At 34.3% G+C, this 26,031-nt stretch overlaps 1 protein-coding gene across 1 annotated transcript in view; it reads left to right on the top strand.

The window, feature by feature from the left end:
- LOC119612102 (dynein heavy chain 7, axonemal) overlaps positions 1-19,661 on the top strand; it is a gene marked incomplete at its 3' end in the record, with an annotated part of 38,353 nt that extends 18,692 nt beyond the window's left edge. Inside the window, 19 exon segments of the mRNA XM_037967832.1 lie at positions 3,389-3,551; positions 4,431-4,664; positions 4,728-6,017; positions 6,081-6,370; positions 6,443-6,565; positions 6,892-7,045; positions 7,106-7,237; positions 7,297-7,932; positions 7,986-8,513; positions 8,576-9,003; positions 9,005-9,020; positions 9,099-9,212; positions 12,255-13,771; positions 16,148-16,934; positions 17,083-17,265; positions 17,326-17,672; positions 17,910-18,645; positions 18,705-18,808; positions 19,296-19,661. Of these exon segments, the coding sequence (XP_037823760.1) occupies positions 3,389-3,551; positions 4,431-4,664; positions 4,728-6,017; positions 6,081-6,370; positions 6,443-6,565; positions 6,892-7,045; positions 7,106-7,237; positions 7,297-7,932; positions 7,986-8,513; positions 8,576-9,003; positions 9,005-9,020; positions 9,099-9,212; positions 12,255-13,771; positions 16,148-16,934; positions 17,083-17,265; positions 17,326-17,672; positions 17,910-18,645; positions 18,705-18,808; positions 19,296-19,661 (8,148 nt within the window).
- Positions 19,662-26,031: the final 6,370 nt, after the last annotated feature.

The raw sequence follows: 26,031 nt of genomic DNA, 5'->3' as shown, positions 1-26,031 counted from the left end.
CTATAGACTAGACTATAGACTAGACTATAGACTAGACTATAGACTAGACTATAGACTAGACTAGACTATAGACTAGACTATAGACTATAGACTAGAATAGACTAGACTATAGACTAGACTATAGACTAGACTATAGACTAGACTATAGACTAGACTATAGACTAGACTATAGACTAGAATATAGACTAGACTATAGACTATAGACTAGACTATAGACTAGACTATAGACTAGACTATAGACTAGACTATAGACTAGACTATAGACTAGACTATAGACTAGACTATAGACTAGACTATAGACTAGACTATAGACTAGACTATAGACTAGACTATAGACTAGACTATAGACTAGACTATAGACTAGACTATAGACTAGACTGTAGACTAGACTATAGACTAGACTATAGACTAGACTATAGACTAGACTATAGACTAGACTATAGACTAGACTATAGACTAGACTATAGACTAGACTATAGACTAGACTATAGACTAGACTATAGACTAGACTATAGACTAGACTATAGACTAGACTATAGACTAGACTATAGACTAGACTATAGACTAGACTATAGACTAGACTATAGACTAGACTATAGACTAGACTATAGACTAGACTATAGACTAGACTATAGACTAGACTATAGACTAGACTATAGACTACTATAGACTAGACTATAGACTAGACTATAGACTAGACTATGGACTAGACTATAGACTAGACTATAGACTAGACTATGGACTAGACTATAGACTAGACTATAGACTAGACTATAGACTAGACTATAGACTAGACTATAGACTAGACTATAGACTAGACTATAGACTAGACTATAGACTAGACTATAGACTAGACTATAGACTAGACTATAGACTAGACTATAGACTAGACTATAGACTAGACTATAGACTAGACTATAGACTAGACTATAGACTAGACTATAGACTAGACTATAGACTAGACTATGACTAGACTATAGACTAGACTATAGACTAGACTATAGACTAGACTATAGACTAGACTATAGACTAGACTATAGACTAGACTATAAACTAGACTATAAACTAGACTATAGACTAGACTATAAACTAGACTATAGACTAGACTATAGACTAGACTATAGACTAGACTATAGACTAGACTATAGACTAGACTATAGACTAGACTATAGACTAGACTATAGACTAGACTATAGACTAGACTATAGACTAGACTATAGACTAGACTATAGACTAGACTTTAGACTAGACTATAGACTAGACTATAGACTAGACTATAGACTAGACTATAGACTAGACTATAGACTAGACTATAGACTAGACTATAGACTAGACTATAGACTAGACTATAGACTAGACTATAGACTAGACTATAGACTAGACTATAGACTAGACTATAGACTAGACTATAGACTAGACTATAGACTAGACTATAGACTAGACTATAGACTAGACTATAGACTAGACTATAGACTAGACTACTATAGACTAGACTATAGACTAGACTATAGACTAGACTATAGACTAGACTACTATAGACTAGACTATAGACTAGAATAGATAGACTATAGACTAGACTATAGACTAGACTATAGACTAGACTATAGACTAGACTATAGACTAGACTATAGACTAGACTATAGACTAGACTAGACTATATAGACTAGACTATAGACTAGACTATAGACTAGACTATAGACTAGACTATAGACTAGACTATAGACTAGACTATAGACTAGACTATAGACTAGACTATAGACTAGACTATAGACTAGACTATAGACTAGACTATAGACTAGACTATAGACTAGACTATAGACTAGACTATAGACTAGACTATAGACTAGACTATAGACTAGACTATAGACTAGACTATAGACTAGACTATAGACTAGACTATAGACTAGACTATAGACTAGACTATAGACTAGACTATAGACTAGACTATAGACTAGACTATAGACTAGACTATAGACTAGACTATAGACTAGACTATAGACTAGACTATAGACTAGACTATAGACTAGACTATAGACTAGACTATAGACTAGACTATAGACTAGACTATAGACTAGACTATAGACTAGACTATAGACTAGACTATAGACTAGACTATAGACTAGACTATAGACTAGACTAGACTAGACTATAGACTAGACTATAGACTAGACTATAGACTAGACTATAGACTAGACTATAGACTAGACTATAGACTAGACTATAGACTAGACTATAGACTAGACTATAGACTAGACTATAGACTAGACTATAGACTAGACTATAGACTAGACTATAGACTAGACTATAGACTAGACTATAGACTAGACTATAGACTAGACTATAGACTAGACTATAGACTAGACTATAGACTAGACTATAGACTAGACTATAGACTAGACTATAGACTAGACTATAGACTAGACTATAGACTAGACTATAGACTAGACTATAGACTAGACTATAGACTAGACTATAGACTAGACTAGACTAGACTAGACTATAGACTAGACTAGACTATAGACTAGACAATACACTAGACTTTAGACCACACCAATGACTAGATCATATTCTAGTCTATGTTTGAAAGATATAGTAGTTATTTATAGCATTATCTTTTCCCATATAATTTTGGAACTGTCTAATTTTCATACATTCATGAATCCATTTGAATTTACATACTCCTTACTCTACGTACAAATATGCATAATTTAAATCTGCCACCTTCCTTTGTGACTTTATATTCGTCTTTTTTCTTTTGCTACATATGGGGAAAAAAGGTCCATTCTCTGAAAGCATAATAAAGTTTCACATGCCGTTACAAATTTAAAAGTTAAAATCTGAAAAAAGGAAAATAGAAAAAAAAAAAGAAAGAAATTTTACTAAAGACTAACTAACGGTTAAGGATGATGAAAGGTGGTTTAAATTTCGTTTCGGGTGGGCATGCTGCTTGAGCATTAGTTAAGCTGTGGAGGAAAAAGCCACTGTATGAAAGAAAATACACATTTAAAAGTGTAGGAATTAAAGTTTTAAGTAAGGATTTTTATAGCAGATTTTATTTAAGATTTGACAGCGTAGTTTAAGTGGTTACTATAGTTGGGTTAAACTTAGATTATACATATAAAAAACATAAAATGGTTTTAGATACATATTAAAGGAAATTGAAAGTTTAATTTTTTATGAAAATTATTTAAAATAGTGTTATGATCTTTTATGACATGGGAAAAGAATGTCAAATTTTTAAACCATATTCAGCATTAATCTATGTCGTAAAAACTAGACCTAAGCAAATCCTATTTTTATGAAAGATAAGACTTATTTTAGATAAAATTTTATTTATATTTTTCAGAAATATTTTATTATAATTTTGATTTATTTCTTTATTTTGAAGGTTTGATGAAAATCGTTGTCGTCTTAAGAAAACTCTCTTCTGTATACATCGTTCGGTCGCCAGCATTTTAGAACTGTGGAATACCAAATATAAGGAACTTACTTTGGTCGATGCTAAAGAATTGTCTAAAATGGAAACACCTTTTGAAATATTTGAATTTGCGGTAAGGAAACCCATATTTCATTGATTTATAATTTATTCAAAAATAACTAATTCGAGAATGAGTGCATATAGAATCACTTGTCAATCTTGAAAAGCAATCTTGAAAATATGTAGTGAATACGTCATAAACCAGACCATGATCAGACCATAGATCAGACCATAGACCAGACCATAGACCAGACCATAGACCAAAACCATAGACCAGACCATAGACCAGACCATAGACCAGGACCATAGACCAGACCATAGACCAGACCATAGACCAGACCATAGACCAGACCATAGACCAGACCATAGACCAGACCATAGACCAGACCATAGACCAGACCATAGACCAGACCATAGACCAGACCATAGACCAGACCATAGACCAGACCATAGACCAGACCATAGACCAGACCGGACCATAGACCAGACCATAGACCAGACCATAGACCAGACCATAGACCAGACCATAGACCAGACCATAGACCAGACCATAGACCAGACCTAGACCAGACCATAGACCAGACCATAGACCAGACCATAGACCAGACCATAGACCAGACATAAATCAAACCAGAGGACAGACCATAAATCAAACCATAGGCCAGACCATAGACCAAACCATAGACTAGACATAGCCCAGACCATAGACCAGACCATAGACCAGATCATAGAACGACCATAGACCAGATCATAAAACAGACCATAGACCAGACCAAAGACCAGACCATAGACCAGACTATACATTAGACTATAGACGCAATCACAGAATCGGTTCCGAATATGAGAGTTTCAAAATAAATCATTGTTCTCGACACCAAACAAGAACGAGTTTCGACCTCATGCATGCATTCTAGAAAGCATGTTTTTGAATTATAAAAATTTTCCGCAATAGTATACAGTGGGCAAACACATTGAGACTACCAAAGGTCTTTTGGAAAAACAATGGTATGGAGAAATTCATAGCATTTTACTAAAGGCCAGTTTGAAAGGTATTTTACCGGATGTTCGCAAACTAAGATTAATACAACGTTTCTATAATTGTGTGGCCGCTCTAATGACCCAACAACTGGAGGATATGTGCATAAGAAGTTTGAATACATTTGCTGATTTTATATGTGATTATGGAGTAAGTTTTGAAACACTTAGAAATTGAATTAAAAATTTAATTTCAAATTAATTTTATTAACAGAAAACCAATCCCGGTTTTAAAATTTCATTAATGCTGGAAGATGAAGATGTTATAGTTTTTAATCCAAACTTTTCGAAAATACAAAGTGAAATGACACGCATTATCGATTCCATAGTCTTGGCCATACAGAATCTGCCACGTATTGAGGGCAAACTTTATACGGATTTACGTATTACAGATAAAATTTGTTTGACACCTGCCATACCCGAATCCATAATAGCCGAAACACGCAATCGTATTTGTGCTTTGTTGGAAGAGCAAAGAATTGGTCCGGAGCTAAGATTACAAGATTTTGATAAATATATTGATCTAATGAATGGCAAGGATTCCGAAAGAATATCACGTTTTATGCAAGGTGATCCACCATTTGAGGCATTTTGTGATATGGTCTATCAATATCGAGATAAGGAAAATCAAATAGCTAAAGATGTTTGGGGTGTTATACGCATGGGTCTCTATGAGTTTCATCGTGAGAAATTCATTTCCAATTTAGAAACTTTTGGACGTTATATGCAAGAACAATTACTAACACGCATGGTTAATGATCAGCAGGCCAAGATCTCTAAATTGGGTAAGGAATATGAATCTATAGCCAAGAAAGCTTTAACTATACCCAAAGATACAGCGGAACTAATGAGTCTGAAAGCCTATGTAATAAATACCGAAGAAAATGTGGTGCCCGAAATGGAGCAAAGATTACGTGTAAATATGGGTCATATATTATGGCTAATGGATCATACTCTTTTCTCTCCCTTGCAAATTAAAAATAATAGCAACACCTTTCAATGGTACTTAAAGCTGCCCTCCATATTTGAAGAACATCGCCTAATAATAGCCGATAAAACTATTGAATATCAAGAGTTACTTAAGAAACGCATAGAAGCTTTTCGCCGAGAATTACAAACTTATTACGATCAAGTGCAAACCTATGATGAATGGGGTGATATAAAACAATTATCGAAATATAAACGTAAGGCTCAACTGTTAGATAATCGTTTGGTTACTGCCATGGATACTATAGATCGTATAAATGAAGAGGAGACTTCCTATGGCTGGGAACTGTCGCAGTATATTATAAGGAAAAAGGCTCATGATCAATTGAAACCCTATAAAACTCTCTTCGATGCTGGTCAAGAATTTATGGATAAATATGATTTATGGATGAACTCACAAGTGGGTAGTTTTGATCCCGATGAGATAGATAATGATGTGGCGAATATATATCGTATAATACAAAAATTGGAGAAGCAAATGGGTGATCATCCCACTACCATGATATTGATAAAAGATGTAGGTTTATCTTTTACTTAATAAAATGTTTCCCTATTTAAATCAATTTTTATTTTGTTTTAGATTAAAGATCAAATTGAAGCCTTCCGTGAGCATATGCCTACCATTAGCACTTTAGGCAATCCTGGCATGAAGGCTCGCCATTGGGAATTAGTTTCGGAAATTATTGGTTTTCCCATTAAAGTCTCACCAGATCTAACTTTAGCTCGTATTATCGAATATGGTTTAGAGGATTATGTTCCCAAATTTGAGGCCATTTCGGAGAGTGCTACGAAAGAAAATAATTTAGAAAGAGCTATGTCGAAAATGGTATTGGAATGGGAGGATATATCGTTTTCTGTGTCGCCCTATAGGTAAGTGATTTCACGAAAAGGACTGTTGAAAAAGGAAACATTATTATGTAATCATTTTTTAAAATATTTAAGGGATTCTGGAACATATAAATTGGCTGCTGTTGATGATATACAGATACTTTTGGATGATCAAATTATTAAGACGCAAACTATGAAAAGTTCTCCTTATATTAAACCGTTCGAAAAAGATATATTGTAAGTACAAATTTTAGTATAATTATTTATAATATTTGAGATCAGTTAAGTTGTTAGTTTGCAAAGTTCTGAAAGTAATGGATTTGATCCACCCGTAAGGCGTTGCTTCGGTTTGTCCATAATCGCTTAATAGGATCCTGATATCGTCATAATTGTCTTTTGAGATTATTGAACATGTTACTTCTCAGAATTCTCTGTTTTTGTTAAAGAATTCGCTGATCGCTTGATTCAACTGGATGATAGCTTGGTCTATATCTTAATATAGCTTTGCATTACTTTTGTTTTTATCGTTTAAGTGACATTTCGTGATTTATTTCCTTTTTCAGAAAATGGGAAGCCAAATTAATACTCTTACAAGACATATTGGATGACTGGTTGAAAGTACAGGCAACTTGGATGTATCTCGAACCCATATTCTCAAGTCCAGATATACAACAACAAATGCCCGAAGAAGGTAGACGTTTCAGTGCAGTAGATAAGGTATAAATTGAAATTTCAAAATCATTGAGTTTTTGAATTAAAATGTTCGCTTCCTTAAAGATTTGGAAAGAATTAATGAAGCAAGTCAATAGTGATTCCAGGGTAATGACAGTGGTGGAAATAAATAAAATGTCTGAAAATCTGAAAAAGGCCTATAATCTTTTAGAGATAATACAAAAAGGCTTAAATGCGGTATTTAAAGAAATAAACAAATCTTTTAAACTTAATACAAAATTATATATTCTTTTTAGTATCTCGAAAAGAAACGTTTATATTTTCCACGATTCTTCTTCCTTTCCAACGATGAGCTGTTGGAAATTCTTTCCGAAACTAAAGATCCGACTCGCGTACAACCTCATTTGAAGAAATGCTTTGAGGGTATTGCTACTTTAAAATTCACTGAGGAATTAGAGGTAACAGTTATGCGTTCCTCGGAACGTGAAGAGGTGGAATTGGTTGATATTATATCCACCGCTAAAGCCAGAGGTCAAGTGGAGAAATGGTTGCTGGAATTGGAAATTGATATGAAGAAGAGTATCCATAAGAAAATGAGTGAAGCCTTTTACAGTTATCCTCAAAGTGTAAGACATGAATGGGTTTTAGTATGGCCGGGACAATGTGTACAATCGATTTCCTTAACCTATTGGACTTTATATATTACGGAGAGTTTTATGTCCGATAACCCTAAGAAAAGTTTACAAAACTATTTACAAAAAAATATTGAGCAGATAGGTAAAATTGTTGATTTGGTAAGAGGAGATTTAAGTGGTCAAAATCGTATTACTTTGGGAGCCTTGGTGGTATTGGATGTACATGCCCGGGATGTTTTGGCGGAGATAGTGGAGAAGCAAGTATCGGAGTTAAATGATTTTCAGTGGTTGTGCCAGGTAAAGTGTTTTATATTTAAATATTTTAAATCTTAATTTTTTTCTTATTTTAGCTGCGTTACTATTGGGAGGAAAATAATTTGGATACTCGCATGATTAACTGTTCTTTGAAATATGGCTATGAGTACTTAGGCAACACCACACGCTTGGTGGTCACTCCTCTTACCGATCGTTGCTACCGCACTTTGTTTAGTGCTTTACATTTGCATTTAGGTGGTGCTCCTGAGGGTCCGGCTGGCACGGGTAAAACAGAAACTACCAAAGATTTAGCCAAGGCAGTGGCCAAACAATGCGTGGTTTTCAATTGCTCAGATGGTCTAGATTATCTGGCTTTGGGTAAATTCTTTAAAGGTTTAGCTTCTTGTGGTGCCTGGTCTTGTTTCGATGAATTTAATCGCATAGATTTGGAGGTATTATCGGTAGTGGCTCAACAAATTTTAACCATACAACGTGGTATAAATTCTGGCAGTCCTACCTTGGTGTTCGAAGGTACAACTTTGACTTTGGATCCCACCTGTGCGGTATTCATAACTATGAATCCCGGCTATGCTGGCAGATCGGAATTACCCGATAATTTGAAGGTATAAACAACATTAAAAAATTTGATTCTGGTAATACATTGTTGTCTTCTTTATTTTGAAAGGCCTTATTCCGTTCGGTAGCCATGATGGTGCCCGATTATGCTCTTATCTCGGAAATTGAATTATATTCCTGTGGTTTCTTAAGCGCTAAACCTCTATCCGTTAAAATTGTGGCCACTTATCGTTTGTGTTCCGAACAGTTGAGCACCCAGTGTCATTATGATTATGGCATGCGTGCTGTTAAATCGGTACTTAAAGCGGCTGGCGCCTTAAAACTACGCTACCGGGATGAAAATGAAGATATTCTAGTACTACGCTCTATTAAAGATGTTAATTTGCCGAAATTTCTTAGTCAAGATGTTCCCCTCTTTCATGGCATTACCTCAGATTTGTTTCCGGGTACTGTTTTGCCAGAGTCAGATTATGTGGTGTTAAATGAATGTTGTCAGCTGGCTTGTGAGAAGAATAATAAACAATGCACCGATTTCTTTTGGAGAAGTTCAACAGGTTGACTGAATAATGGATTTTTTTTAAAAAAGTGGTTTTCACTAAGTTTATATATATATATATATATTTTTTTTCCAGTTGTATGAAATGATAGTGGTAAGACATGGTTTTAATGCTGGTGGGTTACCTTTTGGCGGCAAGACAACCTGTTACAGAATACTGGCCGAAACTTTAGAGTGTATGGAAAAGAGGGTATGTAATGCTTTTGATATATTTATAGGCGCTTTCTGAAAAACATATCGCTATAATTGTCTTTATTATATTCGAATAGCATCGAGCGATATACATTGATTTAGAAACAGAGGTAGTTGGACAACAGTTCAGTTCTAGTTAAGTTATAGATAAGTTCTAGTTCAGCTCTTGTTCAGTTCTAGTTCGGTTCTAGTTCAGTTCTAGTTCAGTTCTATTCTAGTTCAGTTCTAGTTCAGTTCAGTTCAGTTCTAGTTCAGTTTAGTTCAGTTCTAGTTCAGTTCCAGTTCAGTTCTAGTTCAGTTCTAGTTCAATTCTAGTTCAGTTAGTTCAGTTCTAGTTCAGTTCTAGTTCAGTTCTAGTTCAGTTCTAGTTCAGTTCTAGTTCAGTTCTAGTTCAGTTTCTAGTTCAGTTCTAGTCAGTTCTAGTTCAGTTCTAGTTTCAGTTCTAGTTCAGTTCTAGTTCAGTTCTAGTTCAGTTCTAGTTCAGTTCTAGTTCAGTTCTAGTTCAGTTCTAGTTCAGTTCTTGTTCGTTCTAGTTCAGTTCTAGTTCAGTTCTAGTACAGTTCTAGTTCAGTTCTAGTTCAGTTCTAGTTCAGTTCTAGTTCAGTTCTAGTTCAGTTCTAGTTCAGTTCTAGTTCAGTTCTAGTTCAGTTCTAGTTCAGTTCTAGTTCAGTTCTAGTTCAGTTCTAGTTCAGTTCTAGTTCAGTTCTAGTTCAGTTCTAGTTCAGTTCTAGTTCAGTTCTAGTTCAGTTCTAGTTCAGTTCTAGTTCAGTTCTAGTTCAGTTCTAGTTCAGTTCTAGTTCAGTTCTAGTTCATTCTAGTTCAGTTCTAGTTCAGTTCTAGTTCAGTTCTAGTTCAATTCTAGTTGTTCTAGTTCAGTTCTAGTTCAGTTCTAGTTCAGTTCTAGTTCAGTTCTAGTTCAGTTCTAGTTCAGTTCTAGTTCAGTTCTAGTTCAGTTCTAGTTCAGTTCTAGTTCAGTTCTATTTCAGTTCTAGTTCAGTTCTAGTTCAGTTCTAGTTCAGTTCTAGTTCAGTTCTAGTTCAGTTCTAGTTCAGTTCTAGTTCAGTTTAGTTCAGTTCTACTTCAGTTCTAGTTCAGTTCTAGTTCAGTTCTAATTCAGTTCTAGTTCAGTTCTAGTTCAGTTCTAGTTCAGTTCTAGTTCAGTTCTAGTTCAGTTCTAGTTCAGTTCTAGTTCAGTTCTAGTTCAGTTCTAGTTCAGTTCTAGTTCAGTTCTAGTTCAGTTCTAGTTCAGTTCTAGTTCAGTTCTAGTTCAGTTCTAGTTCAGTTCTAGTTCAGTTCTAGTTCAGTTCTAGTTCAGTTCTAGTTCAGTTCTAGTTCAGTTCTAGTTCAGTTCTAGTTCAGTTCTAGTTCAGTTCTAGTTCAGTTCTAGTTCAGTTCTAGTTCAGTTCTAGTTCAGTTCTAGTTCAGTTCTAGTTCAGTTCTAGTTCAGTTCTAGTTCAGTTCTAGTTCAGTTCTAGTTCAGTTCTAGTTCAGTTCTAGTTCAGTTCTAGTTCAGTTCTAGTTCAGTTCTAGTTCAGTTCTAGTTCTCTGTTTTTCAGTTCTAGTTCAGTTCTAGTTCAGTTCTAGTTCAGTTTAGTCAGTTCAGTTCAGTTCTAGTTTAGTTCAGTTCTAGTTTAGTTCAGTTCTAGTTCTGTTCTAGTTCAGTTCTAGTTCAGTTCTAGTTCAGTCAGTTCTAGTTCAGTTCTAGTTCAGTTCTAGTTCAGTTCTAGTTCAGTTCTAGTTCAGTTCTAGTTCAGTTCTAGTTCAGTTCTAGTTCAGTTCTAGTTCAGTTCTAGTTCTTCTAGTTCAGTTCTAGTTCAGTAGTTCAGTTCTAGTTCAGTCTATCTTCTAGTTCAGTTCTAGTTCAGTTCTAGTTCAGTTCTAGTTCAGTTCTAGTTCAGTTCTAGTTCAGTTCTAGTTCAGTTCTAGTTCAGTTCTAGTTCAGTTCTAGTTCAGTTCTAGTTCAGTTCTAGTTCAGTTCTAGTTCAGTTCTAGTTCAGTTCTAGTTCAGTTCTAGTTCAGTTCTAGTTCAGTTCTAGTTCAGTTCTAGTTCAGTTCTAGTTCAGTTCTAGTTCAGTTCAGTTCAGTTCTAGTTCAGTTCTAGTTCAGTTTTATTTCAGTTCTAGTTCAGTTCTAGTTCAGTTCTAGTTCAGTTCTAGTTCAGTTCTAGTTCAGTTCTAGTTCAGTTCTAGTTCAGTTCTAGTTCAGTTCTAGTCTAGTTCAGTTCTAGTTCAGTTCTAGTTCAGTTCTAGTTCAGTTCTAGTTCAGTTCTAGTTCAGTTCTAGTTCAGTTCTAGTTCAGTTCTAGTTCAGTTCTAGTTCAGTTCTAGTTCCGTTCAGTTTCTAGTTCAGTTCTAGTTCAGTTCTAGTTCAGTTTCTATTCAGTTCTAGTTCAGTTCTAGTTCAGTTCTAGTTCAGTTCTAGTTCAGTTCTAGTTCAGTTTAGTTCAGTTCTAGTTCAGTTCTAGTTCAGTTCTAGTTCAGTTCTAGTTCAGTTCTAGTTCAGTTCTAGTTCAGTTCTAGTTCAGTTCTAGTTCAGTTCTAGTTCAGTTCTAGTTCAGTTCTAGTTCAGTTCTAGTTCAGTTCTAGTTCAGTTCTAGTTCAGTTCTAGTTCAGTTCTAGTTCAGTTCTAGTTCAGTTCTAGTTCAGTTCTAGTTCAGTTCTAGTTCAGTTCTAGTTCAGTTCTAGTTCAGTTCTAGTTCAGTTCTAGTTCAGTTCTAGTTCAGTTCTAGTTCAGTTCTAGTTCAGTTCTAGTTCAGTTCTAGTTCAGTTCTAGTTCAGTTCTAGTTCAGTTCTAGTTCATTCTAGTTCAGTTCGTTCTAGTTCAGTTCTGTTCTAGTTCAGTTCTAGTTCAGTTCTAGTTCAGTTCTAGTTCAGTTCTAGTTCAGTTCTAGTTCAGTTCTAGTTCTAGTTCAGTTCTAGTTCAGTTCTAGTTCAGTTCTAGTTCAGTTCTAGGATACATGTTTATAGTATAGCATAATATGTATACATATGTTTATCGAAGAAAATTAGAAAATTTAAACACCTTGTTCCATTTCTTTTCAGAATGCCGGTGAAAATCGAGCCATTTTCACGGTTATTAATCCCAAAGCCATTACAATGGGTCAACTTTATGGGCAATTCGATATGGTTTCACATGAATGGAGTGATGGCGTTTTGGCGGTAAGCTATAGACAATTTGCCGTCTCTGATACACCAGATCGTAAATGGTTGATTTTTGATGGTCCTGTGGATGCTATATGGATTGAAAACATGAATACGGTATTAGATGACAACAAGAAACTATGTCTAATGTCTGGTGAAATTATACAACTATCACCCACAACGAATTTAATATTTGAACCCATGGATTTGGAGGTAGCTTCCCCAGCAACCGTGTCACGATGTGGCATGATTTATTTAGAGCCCACCTCATTGGGTTGGGAACCTTTAGTTACTTCTTGGAAAAATAAATTACCAGCTAGTTTTCATGCCGTAGCTAAGCAGTTAATAACTTCCCTGGTCAATCGTTTTTGTCCCATACTCCTGTTTATAGTGAGAAAAGCAAATCTCTTTGAAATTGCCCCCACCTCAGATGCCAATTTGATGACATCACTAATGAATATATTCGATTGCTTCCTGGATGATTTTAAGGATGAGAAATATGTACAGAATATATCGGATTTAGATATGAGAGCTCAGATCGAGGGTGTATTTTTATTTTCCTGCATATGGTCTATTGGTGGTTCTTTGGATGCGAATAGCAGGGATAAATTTAATCTAGTATTTCGTGCTTTAATGGAAAAAAATTTCCCCGAGAATCTTTATGAAGATTTCGGTATACCAGAAGAGTTGCATGTACCCGTTTTAGCAAAACCCTTTATATTTCCCATACCCAAACAGGGTTCAGTCTTCGATTATAGATTTATTAAAGAAGGCAAAGGAAAATGGCGAGCTTGGCAGGATGATGTCACTGCTGCGGCTCCTATACCACGAGATATACCAGTTAATCAAATCATTATTACCACCAATGAAAATGTACGCATGACTATGCTTTTGGATCTATTGGTAAGACATTCGAAACCGGTTATGTTTGTGGGTCCTACGGGAACAGGCAAGAGTTGCTATATTATCGACTATATGCTCAAGAAAATGGATTTGAATGTCTACAAACCTTTACTCATAAATTTCTCGGCTCAAACTTCAGCAAATCAGACACAAGATATTGTTATGTCTAAATTGGATAAAAGACGTAAGGGTGTTTTTGGACCTCCATTAAATAAAAAGTTCGTTATATTTGTGGATGATGTATCCATGCCTCTGAAGGAGAACTATGGAGCCCAACCTCCTATAGAACTATTGCGCATGATGTTGGATCATTGGATGTGGTATGATCGTAAATCTATATTACCCATGAAATTAATCGATCTGCAAATGATTTGTGCCATGGGCCCGCCCTCAACGGGTAATACTGTAACGCCTCGCTTCCAGCGACACTTTAACGTCTTGTCCATTGATGAATTTAATGATGACATCTTAAAGACCATTTTTAGTAAAATTGTTTTATGGCATCTGGACACCAGGTAAGTTAAGCCAAATCATCTTTACTTTTTCTAAGGTGTTGAGTAAAATTGCGAGAAAGTGTAACCTCACGTAGTGGTCTTTATTAAATCTAATAATATTTATAAGTGCTTGGGGAAGTAAATGTTGTAGTTGGTTGGCTGACTGTCTATTATTACTCTACACAGTTAATTGTGTAACGTTACATCAGGTATTTTCTTTAATACGCAATACGAATAGAAACGCAAAATCATTTGGGAGTATTTATTCTGATGTGACTAGAATTGTTTTCGGAAAATATTATTACTATTACATGTTTTTTTCTTAGTTGTATAACTAAATATTTCTAAAGAAAAAATTACTTTTAGTCACTGGCTATGGTTTATTTTAGTAAATGAAATATTGATGTTTTATGAGGTAGTATTTTTAGGGAAACGGAATATTTTGGGCTTTTCCTTTAAATATATTTAATGTTAAAGCATCTTGTACATGCAAACATGGTCTGAACTAAAACTGAACTAGAACTGAACTAGAACTGAACGAGAACTGAACTAGAACTGAACTAGAACTGAACTAGAACTGAACTAGAACTGAACTAGAACTGAACTAGAACTCAACTAGAACTGAACTAGAACTGAACTAGAACTCAACTAGAACTCAACTAGAACTCAACTAGAACTGAACTAGAACGAACTAGAACTGAACTAGAACTGAACTAGAACTGAACTAGAACTGAACTAGAACTGAACTAGAACTGAACTAGACTGAACTAAAACTGAACTAGAACTGAACTAGAACTGAACTAGAACTGAACTAGAACTGAACGAGAACTGAACTAGAACTGAACTAGAACTGAACTAGAACTAACGAGAACTGAACTAGAACTGAACTAGAACTGAACTAGAACTGACTAGAACTGAACTAGAACTGAACTAGAAACTGACTGAACTGAACTAGAACTGAACTAGAACTGAACTAGAACTGAAATAGAACTGAACTAGAACTGAACTATAACTGAACTAGAACTGAACTAGAACTGAACTGAGACTGAACTAGAACTGAACTAGAACTGAACTAGAACTGAACTAGTAACTGAACTAGAACTGAACAGAACTGAACTAGAACTGAACTAGAACTGAACTAGAACTGAACTAGAACTGAACTAGAACTGAACTAGAACTGAACTAGACTGAACTAGAACTGAACTAGAACTGAACTAGAACTGAACTAGAACTGAACTAGAACTGAACTAGAACTGAACTAGAACTGAACTAGAACTGAACTAGAACTGAACTAGAACTGAACTAGAACTGAACTAGAACTGAACTAGAACTGAACTAGAACTGAACTAGAACTGAACTAGAACTGAACTGAACTAGAACTGAACTGAACTAGAAACTGACTAGACTGAACTAGAACTGAACTAGAACTGAACTAGAACTGAACTAGAACTGAACTAGAACTGAACTAGAACTGAACTAGAACTGAACTAGAACTGAACTAGAACTGAACTAGAACTGAACTAGAACTGACTAGAACTGAACTAGAACTGAACTAGAACTGAACTAGAACTGAACTAGAACTGAACTAGAACTGAACTAGAACTGAACTAGAACTGAACTAGAACTGAACTAGAACTGAACTAGAACTGAACTAGAACTGAACTAGAACTGAACTAGAACTGAACTAGAACTGAACTAGAACTGAACTAGAACTGAACTAGAACTGAACTAGAACTGAACTAGAACTGAACTAGAACTGAACTAGAACTGAACTAGAACTGAACTAGAACTGAACTAGAACTGAACTAGAACTGAACGAACTGAACTAGAACTGAACTAGAACTAACTGAACTGAACTAGAACTGAACTAGAAACTGAACTAGAACTGAACTAGACTGAACTAGAACTGAACTAGAACTGAACTAGAACTGAACTAGAATGAACTAGAACGAACTGAAACTGAACTAGAACTGAACTAGAACTGAACTAGAACTGAACTAGAACTGAACTAGAACTGAACTAGAACTGAACTAGACTGAACTAGAACTGAACTAGACTGAACTAGTACAGATTTATAGAATTTCACTTAGTCTGAAATAGGCCTATGTCGGATTTGGAGACTAGTCCCATATCTGGACTAAAGACTATAGAATAGACCATATTCAAAATAGAATAGATATTCCATATTCAGGACTAGAAACTAGTCCACATTCTCCACTATATTAGTCTATTTTCTAAAATATGGACTTGACCATAGTCATTGCTTTGTTTGACTAAGACAAGTAGTGTAAAAATGTACATCTGCTGGAATACTTTATTTTAATTTACCTAATATTTAAAACATTAAAAAATCTTTCATAATACAAATTAAATATTTTTACGTTTGTTGTCTTACAGAGGTTTTTCAAAAGAATTCGATCCTTGTATTGATGAAATTGTTGATGCTACTTTGAAAATCTATAATAAAGCTAAACTCAATCTCTTACCCACACCAGCCAAGTCACATTATCTCTTCAATTTACGAGATTTTGCAAGAGTTATACAAGGTGTTTTACTATCGGTACCCGAAGCCACTGAAGATATGAATTCCATGAGACGTCTCTGGGTTCATGAAGTACAACGAGTCTATGGTGATCGTTTGGTAGAGGATGCCGATCGTTCCTGGTTATTCCAGGCTTTGTGCGAACAAATGCAAGAAAGTTTTACCACACCACCCGAAGTGCTATTCGAACGTTTGGTGCAAAAAGGCCAAAAACTAACAGAAGCCGATTTTAGACGTTTAATCTATTGTGATTTTACCAACCCGAAAGCGGATACCAAGAATTATGTCGAAGTTCAAGATCTGGAGGAGTTGCGTAATGTGGTGGAGGCCTATTTGGTGGAGTATAATAATATGTCAAAGAAACCCATGAACTTGGTACTCTTTCGTTTTGCCGTGGAACATTTATCGAGAATCTGTCGCATTATAAAGCAGCCACGTAGTCATGCTCTACTGATTGGGGTCGGTGGCTCCGGACGTCAGAGCTTAACACGTTTGGCTTCGCATATATGTGATTATGAGTTGTTTCAAGTGGAAATATCTCGATTATATGGACCGAATGAATGGCATGAAGATATCAAGGTTATATTGCGTAAAATTAGTTCCTCTGAAATGCATGGAGTATTTTTATTTACCGATGTTCAGGTAAAGTGTGGGCGAAATGGGAAGATTAAAATCTGATATATTTTAAGTATTTACTGGAGTATTCGGCTTTGTTTTAATCCTTTTTTTTTGAGATTTTATAATGATTTTAAAAGTTCAGTTGGTTTTTCTAATTACACTTTATTTTTAGATCAAAGATGAATCATTTTTAGAGGATATAAATAACTTACTTAACTCCGGCGAAGTACCCAATTTGTTTTCGAATGAAGAGAAGGTGGAAGTAGTGGAGAAAATGGCTCAAATTGATAAACAACGCGATAAGGCTGTACAAACCGATGGCAGTCCAGTGGCTTTATTTAATTTCTTTGTGACAGTAATGTACTCAAAGCTATTAACCATAATCTTTCATTTATCATTCGTTTTCAAATTCTAGACCTGCAAAGATCAATTACACATAGTCCTGGCCATGTCTCCCATTGGCGAAGCTTTACGTGTACGCATACGTAAATTTCCTTCCATTGTTAATTGCTGTACCATCGATTGGTTTCAGGCTTGGCCTGAAGATGCTCTTTTAGCAGTGTCCACACGATTTTTAGCTCAAGAAGATTTAACCGATTTGGAGCGTAAGGCATCTATTGATATGTGCATGGAGTTTCATACTTCAACACAATTATTATCGGAGGCATTCTATTTGAGATTGAAAAGACATAATTATGTTACGCCTACTTCTTATTTGGAACTGATACAGACCTTTAAGACGTTGCTGAATAAAAAGCGGACGTAAGTAGAAGAGAAATGTATTTTCGATTTAGAAATTGATAATTTATCCGATTTTTTAAATTATAACTTTTATGACCTTGTTTGTTGTTGAAAATGTTGGATCCATTTCAATCTGAATAACTCATAGAACGTTATTTCCAAAAACTTAAAAAATTAAAATCTTCCAACATCCTTGGATCTTTTCTAATTTACCTTATTTAGATTTATTTAACAAATTTCCCTTTTCCCTTGCCTTAGTTCCATTATGACCAATAAAAACCGTTATCTTACCGGTATCTCCCAACTGGACATAGCAGCGCAACAAGTAGGCGTTATGCAAGAACAATTAGTTGCTCTGGAGCCTAAATTAAAAGCAGCTTCCGAAACTGTGGCCATACAAGTAGCCAAGGTAACAGAGGATAGTAAAGCGGCCGAAGAACAACGTGAAATGGTACAGAAGGATGAAACCCTAGCCACAGAGCAGGCCAAAGTAGCACAAGCCATTAAAGATGAGTGTGATGCTAAATTGGGTGAAGCTTTGCCCATATTAAATGACGCTTTAGCTGCCTTAAATACCCTAACCACGGCCGATATAGCGGTAGTTAAAACCATGAAAAGTCCCCCTATAGGAGTGCGTATTGTTATGGAGGCAGTGTGTATTTTGAAAGAAGTAAAACCGGAACGTATAGCCAATCCCAGTGGTGTGGGTATGATAGAAGACTATTGGGGTCCTTCGAAGCGGGTGTTAAGTGATATAAAATTTTTGGATAGTTTGTTAAACTTCGATAAGGATAATATACCACCGGCGGTAATAAAGAAGTTACAAGAACGTGTCTTAAGTAATGAAGCTTTTGATCCCGATAAAATACGTTCTGCTTCGACAGCCTGTGAGGGTTTGTGTAGATGGGTTATAGCTTTAACGAAATATGATGTGGTGGCTAAGGTAGTGGCTCCTAAGAAGATAGCATTAGCTGAGGCTCAGGCCACTTATAATGTAAGTGAGATTTTAATGAAAATTGTCTTTATAAATAGCAAACTTTCTTTGAATTTTAGGCGGCCCAAAAAACTTTAAATGAAAAATTGGCTCAATTGGCGCGTGTAGAGGCAAATTTAGCAGCTATACAAAAAGTTTTGGATAAACAATTAAAGGAATATGGGTAGGTTGAGATTGAACTTTCATTAAATTACACAGGCCGAAAAATTTTTAAACCAGAGACCAAAGTTAGGGATTGAGCTGCATCACATCTGAGATTTGAGATATTGGTAATCTTTGAGACGTTATAACAGCGCCAAGACAACGTAAGTTATAAAATGTGGTATGTCATCTGAAAGTCTTTTCTCACAGCTATAAAAAAGCCATGTCTTCTTTCTTCTTCGAGATATCTTGACCTAAAGCTTGGCACAACAATTTTTTCTTACATTTCACAAAATTTTAAAAACTTCAGGACACGATAACTCGAATCCCAGAACGGATTCGGATTCAGAGCAGCTCAATCCTTTAGAAAAGTATACTTTGGTCTCTGGGTTAAAAATTTGTCGGCTCAATCTTTTAGAAAAGTATAATTTGGTCTCAGGTTTTCGACTTTTTCAAAATTTTTTCGTACAGTGTTAGTATTGTTATTAGAAGATCATTTTTCCTTATAGCGTCCTACAAGCAGAACATGAAGCTTGCACGAAAAAGTTACAAAGAGCCCAAGAATTAATCTCCGGTTTGGGTGGTGAACGCACCAGATGGTCGGAAACGGCTAAACAATTGGGACGCACCTATAATACTCTGACGGGAGATGTACTGATCTCTTCTGGAGTGGTGGCCTATCTGGGACCCTTTACCATAGATTATCGCGTTGAACAAGTACGCAAATGGGCTGAAAAGTGTGCTTCCTTCGGTATAGTCTGCAGTCAAGATTTTCAATTGGTTAATGTTTTGGGTGAACCGGTAGAGATACGCAATTGGAATATATGTGGTCTACCCACCGATGCATTTTCCATTGAAAGTGCCATAATGATGCAGTGAGTATTAAATTTCATTTTCGTTTTTTTTTTACATTTACTATAAATAATTAAATTAAAATTACACAAAAACGCTTGATTACAACGTTATTATATACATATATTGTCTATTATGTACAACTATTAACGTAATATGAAAACAAGTAAGAAATTATAGTCGGGCGTGGCCGACCATATGATACCCTACACCAGTTATGAATATTAAATGTGATTTATTTTTCATAATAAAGCATTTATCTTCAATATTCCCTTGTTCCGATACATTTAAGCAATTTATGGATGAAAAACTAATTTTCTGAAAGAGGCTTTATATGGGGGCTAGGGGCAAATATGGACCAAGCCCGATAAAATTTTGTGAATATGTTTATATTGACATAATATTTTATTGTGCTGAATTTCATCGCGATATTTGTGTTTATAAGTTAATTTGGGACATTCAAGTAACTTTCTGAAGGGGACTTTGTATGGGAGCTAGTGTCAAATGTGGCCCGATCTTTATGAAATTTGGCAGGGTCATCAAGACTTCTATAAAACTTAGTTGTGCCGTATTTTATCGATATATCTGTATATTTAACATAATTATGAGCTCAGAAGCCCTTTTCGGGGGGTTCTGTTGTATGGGGGCTAGGTGAAATAATGGACCGATTTTAACCATTCTAACCAGGCTTCGTCCTTGGGTCAAATAAAACGTGCGTGCCAAATTTCATCCAATTATCTTGAAAATTGCGACCTGTACCTTGCGCACAAGGTTTACATGGACAGCCAGCCAGCCAGCCAGACGGACGGACGGACATAGCTTAATCGACTCAGAAAACGATTCTAACACAACATCAGCACAAATCCAATATACCCTCCCCACTAAAGTGGTGTAGGGTATAAAAAGCTGCTTAAATGGGGAATGTAATTCACTTAATTAAAAAGTAAAGAGTTTTTTCCACATACTTCGTACGTTTTTTTGCGTTAAATGAAATTAATTACATTTACATTACAAGATATTTTAATTACAAAGCTTCTTTCTTTAATAACATGAAACTTCAAAACTTTGTTTTTATTATTACAAGTACACCAAACGCATCAGTTTATGTTGCTGATGTATTTTACGGTGTTTCTGTTGCTTATGTTTCCGTAGTTGTTGTCATGCTTATTATTCCCTTTAGTCCTTTTTTATATCCCTTTAATAAAACAGCAACAAAGCATGTTAAAATATCAGTATTATGTAAAAAACTAATAACATTCAAAACAAGTTATATACATGGTACAGTGGAACCCTAAGAAATATAAACAAAGTTTGACACGATTTTTTTGGGGAATATGTTAGTTAGTATCCCTTTCCCTCCTTCTACAATGTTCAATTATTCTCATTACATCCTGATTTCAATGATCCCGCTTCGAATAGAAATTAGTTTCAAACACTGTTCCACTGTAAACACGTAGCATTAGACGGATATAAAATAACACTTAAATTAAACGCGTAACGGTAATTATGGGTAAAAACATTGAAAAATATAAAATGTATTTTATGAGTTTTAAGAAACAAGGTTGAGGACAATTAGAAAAGGGGGAGGTTTTCCTTCCTTTCCTTTTTTGTTTTCCATGTATTTCTGTGATGCCTTTGGCATAATGTAACCAACCAACAACAATGTGTAAAATATAAGTATTTGTCGAAAATTTCATTTAATTACAGCGCACAGAAAAGAAGTAAAAACAACATTTATATTAACAATAGAACTTATGTTCGAAAGGATGTAAAGTTCAGTAAGCAGCAGCATTCATTGTAACTATGCGTATGAAGAAGATGAAAATTGCAATTCCACTACACAGTTGTTGTCGTTCAAACCACTGAACATATTTTGCTGAAATCGATTAGAGAAAATCAATTTACACTATATCCAAGATAAATGGAATTTTATGTTTTCACTCAATAAATCGAATTTTGGTTAGAAATATAAGTGATCACAGATTTTCACTGTTTTGGCTCTATCTCTTATAGTTTCCAAGATAAATGTTTTCACTCAACAAATTGACCTTTTGTGAGAAATATAAGTGATCACAGATTTTCACTGTTTTGGCTTTATCTCTTATAGTTTCCAAGATAAATGCACTTTTAAGTTTTCACTCCAAAAATCGACTTTTTGTGAGAAATATAAGTGATCACAGATTTTCACTGTTTTGGCTCTCTCTCTTATAATTTCCAAGATAAATGGACTTTTATGTTTTCACTCAATAAATCGATTTTTTTGTGAGAGAAATAAGTGATCACAAATTCTCAGTGTTTTGGCTCTATCTCTTATAGTTTCCAAGATAAATGGACTTTTATGTTTTCACTCAATAAATCGATTTTTGGTTAGAAATATAAGTGATCACAGATTTTCACTGTTTTGGCTCTATCTCTTATAGTTTCCAAGATAAATGAACTTTTATGTTTGCACTCAATAAACCAATTTTTGGGTAGAAATATAAGTGATCACAGATTTTCACTGTTTTGGCTCTATCTCTTATAGTTTCCAGGATAAATGGACTTTTATGTTTTCACTCAATAAATCGATTTTTGGTTAGAAATATGTTTTGGCCCTATATCTTATAGTTCCCAAGATAAATGATTCATGTATTCACTCCATAAATCGATTTTTGGTAAGAAATATAAGTGATCACAGATTTTCACTGTTTTGGCTTTATCTCTTATTGTTTCCAAGATAAATGGACTTTTAGGTTTTCACTCAATAAATCGATTTTTGGTTAGAAATATAAGTGATCACAGATTTTCACGATTTTGGCTCTATCTCTTATAGTTTCCAAGATAAATGGACTTTTATGTTTTCACTCAACAAATCGATTTTTTTGTGAGAAATATAAATGATCAAAGATTTTCACTGTTTTGGCTCTATCTCTTATAGTTTCCAAGATAAAAGGAATTTTATGTTTTCACTCAATAAACCGATTTTTGGGTAGAAATATAAGTGATCACAGATTTTCACTGTTTTGGCTCTATCTCTTATAGTTTCCAAGATAAATGGACTTTTATGTTTTCACTCAATAAATCGATTTTTGGTTAGAAATATAAGTGATCACAGATTTTCACTGTTTTGGCTCTATCTCTTATAGTTTCCAAGATAAATGGACTTTTATGTTTTCATTCAACAAATCGACTTTTTGTGAGAAATAAGTGATCACAGATTTTCACTGTTTTGGCTCTATCTCTCATAGGTTCCAAGATAAATGGACTTTTATGTTTTCACTCAATAAATCGATTTTTGGTAAGAAATATAAGTGATCACAGATTTGAACTCTTTTGCTTTATCTCTTATAGTTTCCAAGATAAATGGACTTTTATGTTTTCACCCAATAAATCGATTTTTGGCTAGAAATATAAGTGATCACAGATTTTAACTGTTTTGGCTCTATCTCTTATAGTTTCCAAGATAAATGGACTTTTATGTTTTCACTCAATAAATCGGCTTTTTGTGAGAAATATAAGTGATCACAGATTTTCGCTGTTTTGGCTCTATCTCTTATAGTTCCCAAGATAAATGGACTTTTATGTTTTCACTCAATAAATTGACTTTTTGTGAGAAATATAAGTGATCACAGATTTTCACTGTTTTGGCTCAATCTCTTATAGTTTCCAAGATAAATGGACTTTTATGTTTTCACTCAATAAATCGATTTTAGGTAAGAAATATAAGTGATCACAGATTTTCACTGTTTTGGCTCTATCTCTTATAGTTTCCAAGATAAATGGACTTTTATGTTTTTACTCAGTAAACCGATTTTTGGGTAGAAATATAAGTGATCACAGATTTTCACTGTTTTGGCTCTATCTCTTATAGTTTCCAAGATAAGTAGACTTTTGTGTTTTCACTCAATAAACCGATTTTTGGGTAGAAATATAGGTGATCACAGATTTTCACTGTTTTGGCTCTATCTCTTATAGTTTCCAAGATAAATGGACTTTTATGTTTTCACTCAATAAACCGATTTTTGGGTAGAAATATAAGTGATCACAGATTTTCACTGTTTTGGCTCTATCTCCTATAGTTTCCAAGATAAATGGACTTTTATGTTTTCACTCAATAAATCGGCTTTATGTGAGAAATATAAGTGGTCACAGATTTTCACTGTTTTGGCTCTATCTCTTATAGTTTCCAAGATATATAAGTGAGAAATTCCAAGATATATAAGTAAGAAATATAAGTGATTACAGATTTTCACTGTTTTGGCAATATCTCTTATAGTTTCCAAGATAAATGGACTTTTGAGTTTTCCCTCGATAAATCGATTTTAGGTAAGAAATGCAAGTGATCACAGATTTTCACTGTTTTGGCTCTATCTCTTATAGTTACAAGGATAAATGGACTTTTATGTTTTCACTCAATAAACCGATTTTTGGGTAGAAATATAAGTGATCACAGATTTTCACTGTTTTGACTCTATCTCTTATAGTTTCCAAGATAAATGGACTTTTATGTTTTCACTCAATAAATCGATTTTTGGGTAGAAATATAAGTGATCACAGAATTTCACTGTTTTGGCTCTATCTCTTATAGTTTCCAAGATAAATGGACTTTTATGTTTTCACTCAATAAACCGATTTTTGGGTAGAAATATAAGTGATCACAGATTTTCACTGTTTTGGCTCTATCTCTTATAGTTTCCAAGATAAATGGACTTTTATGTTTTCACTCAATAAATCGATTTTTGGTTAGAAATATAAGTGATCACAGAATTTCACTGTTTTGGCTCTATCTCTTATAGTTTCCAAGATAAATGGACTTTTATGTTTTCACTCAATAAACCGATTTTTGGGTAGAAATATAAGTGATAAAAGATTTTTACTGTTTTGGCTCTATCTCTTAAAGTTTCCAAGATAAATGGACTTTTATGTTTTCACTCAATAAACCGATTTTTGGGTAGAAATATAAGTGATCACAGATTTTCAGTGTTTTGGCTCTATCTCCTATAGTTTCCAAGACAAATGGACTTTTATGTTTTCACTCAATAAATCGATTTTTGGTTAGAAATATAAGTGATCACAGATTTTCACTGTTTAGGCTCTATCTCTTATAGTTTCCAAGATAAATGGACTTTTATGTTTTCACTCAATAAATCAATTTTTGGGTAGAAATATAAGTGATCACAGATTTTCACTCTTTTGGCTCTATCTCTTATAGCTTCCAAGATAAATGGACTTTTATGTTTTCACTCAATAAATCGATTTTTGGGTGGAAATATAAGTGATCACAGATTTTCACAGTTTTGTCTCTATCTCTTATAGTTTCCAAGATAAATGGACTTTTATGTTTTCACTCAATAAATCGATTTTTGGTAAGAAATATAAGTGATCACAGATTTTCACTGTTTTGTCTCTATCTCTTATAGTTTCCAAGATAAATGGACTTTTATGTTTTCACTCAATAAACCGATTTTTGGGTAGAAATATAAGTGATCACAGATTTTCACTGTTTGTTGTATCTCTTATAGTTTCCAAGATAATGGACTTTTATGTTTTCACTCAATAAATCGATTTTTGGTAGAAATATAAGTGATCACAGATTTTCACTGTTTTGGCTCTATCTCTTATAGTTTCCAAGATAAATGGACTTTATGTTTTCACTCAATAAATCGATTTTTGGGTAGAAATATAAGTGATCACAGATTTTCACTGTTTTGGCTCTATCTCTTATAGTTTCCAAGATAATGGACTTTTATGTTTTCACTCAATAAACCGATTTTTGGGTAGAAATATAAGTGATCACAGATTTTCACTGTTTGGCTCTATCTCTTATAGTTTCCAAGATAAATGGACTTTTATGTTTTCACTCAATAAACCGATTTTTGGGTAGAAATATAAGTGATCACAGATTTTCACTGTTTTGGCTATCTCTTATAGTTTCCAAGATAAATGGACTTTTATGTTTTCACTCAATAAATCGATTTTTGGTAGAAATATAAGTGATCACAGATTTTCACTGTTTTGGCTATATAGTTTCCAAGATAAATGGACTTTTATGTTTTCACTCAATAAACCGATTTTGGTAGAAATATAAGTGATCACAGATTTTCACTGTTTTGGCTCTATCTCTTATAGTTTCCAAGATAAATGGACTTTTATGTTTTCACTCAATAAACCGATTTTGGTAGAAATATAAGATCACAGATTTCTGTGCTTCATTGTTCTTAGATTTTTTTTTTTTCATCTATTATTGTATAAGTGATTTTCACTGTTTTGGCTCTATCTCTTATAGTTTCCAAGATAATGGACTTTTATGTTTTCACTCAATAAACGATTTTGGTAGAAATATAAGTGATCACAGATTTTCACTGTTTTGGCTCTATCTTATAGTTTCCAAGATAAATGGACTTTTATGTTTTC

Source organism: Lucilia sericata, unplaced genomic scaffold (assembly GCF_015586225.1).
Source record: "Lucilia sericata isolate MDLA Ls3-8-SP2 unplaced genomic scaffold, ASM1558622v1 Contig001600F_arrow, whole genome shotgun sequence".
NCBI lineage: Eukaryota > Metazoa > Arthropoda > Insecta > Diptera > Calliphoridae > Lucilia > Lucilia sericata.
This window is presented reverse-complemented; position numbering and strand designations above follow the sequence as displayed.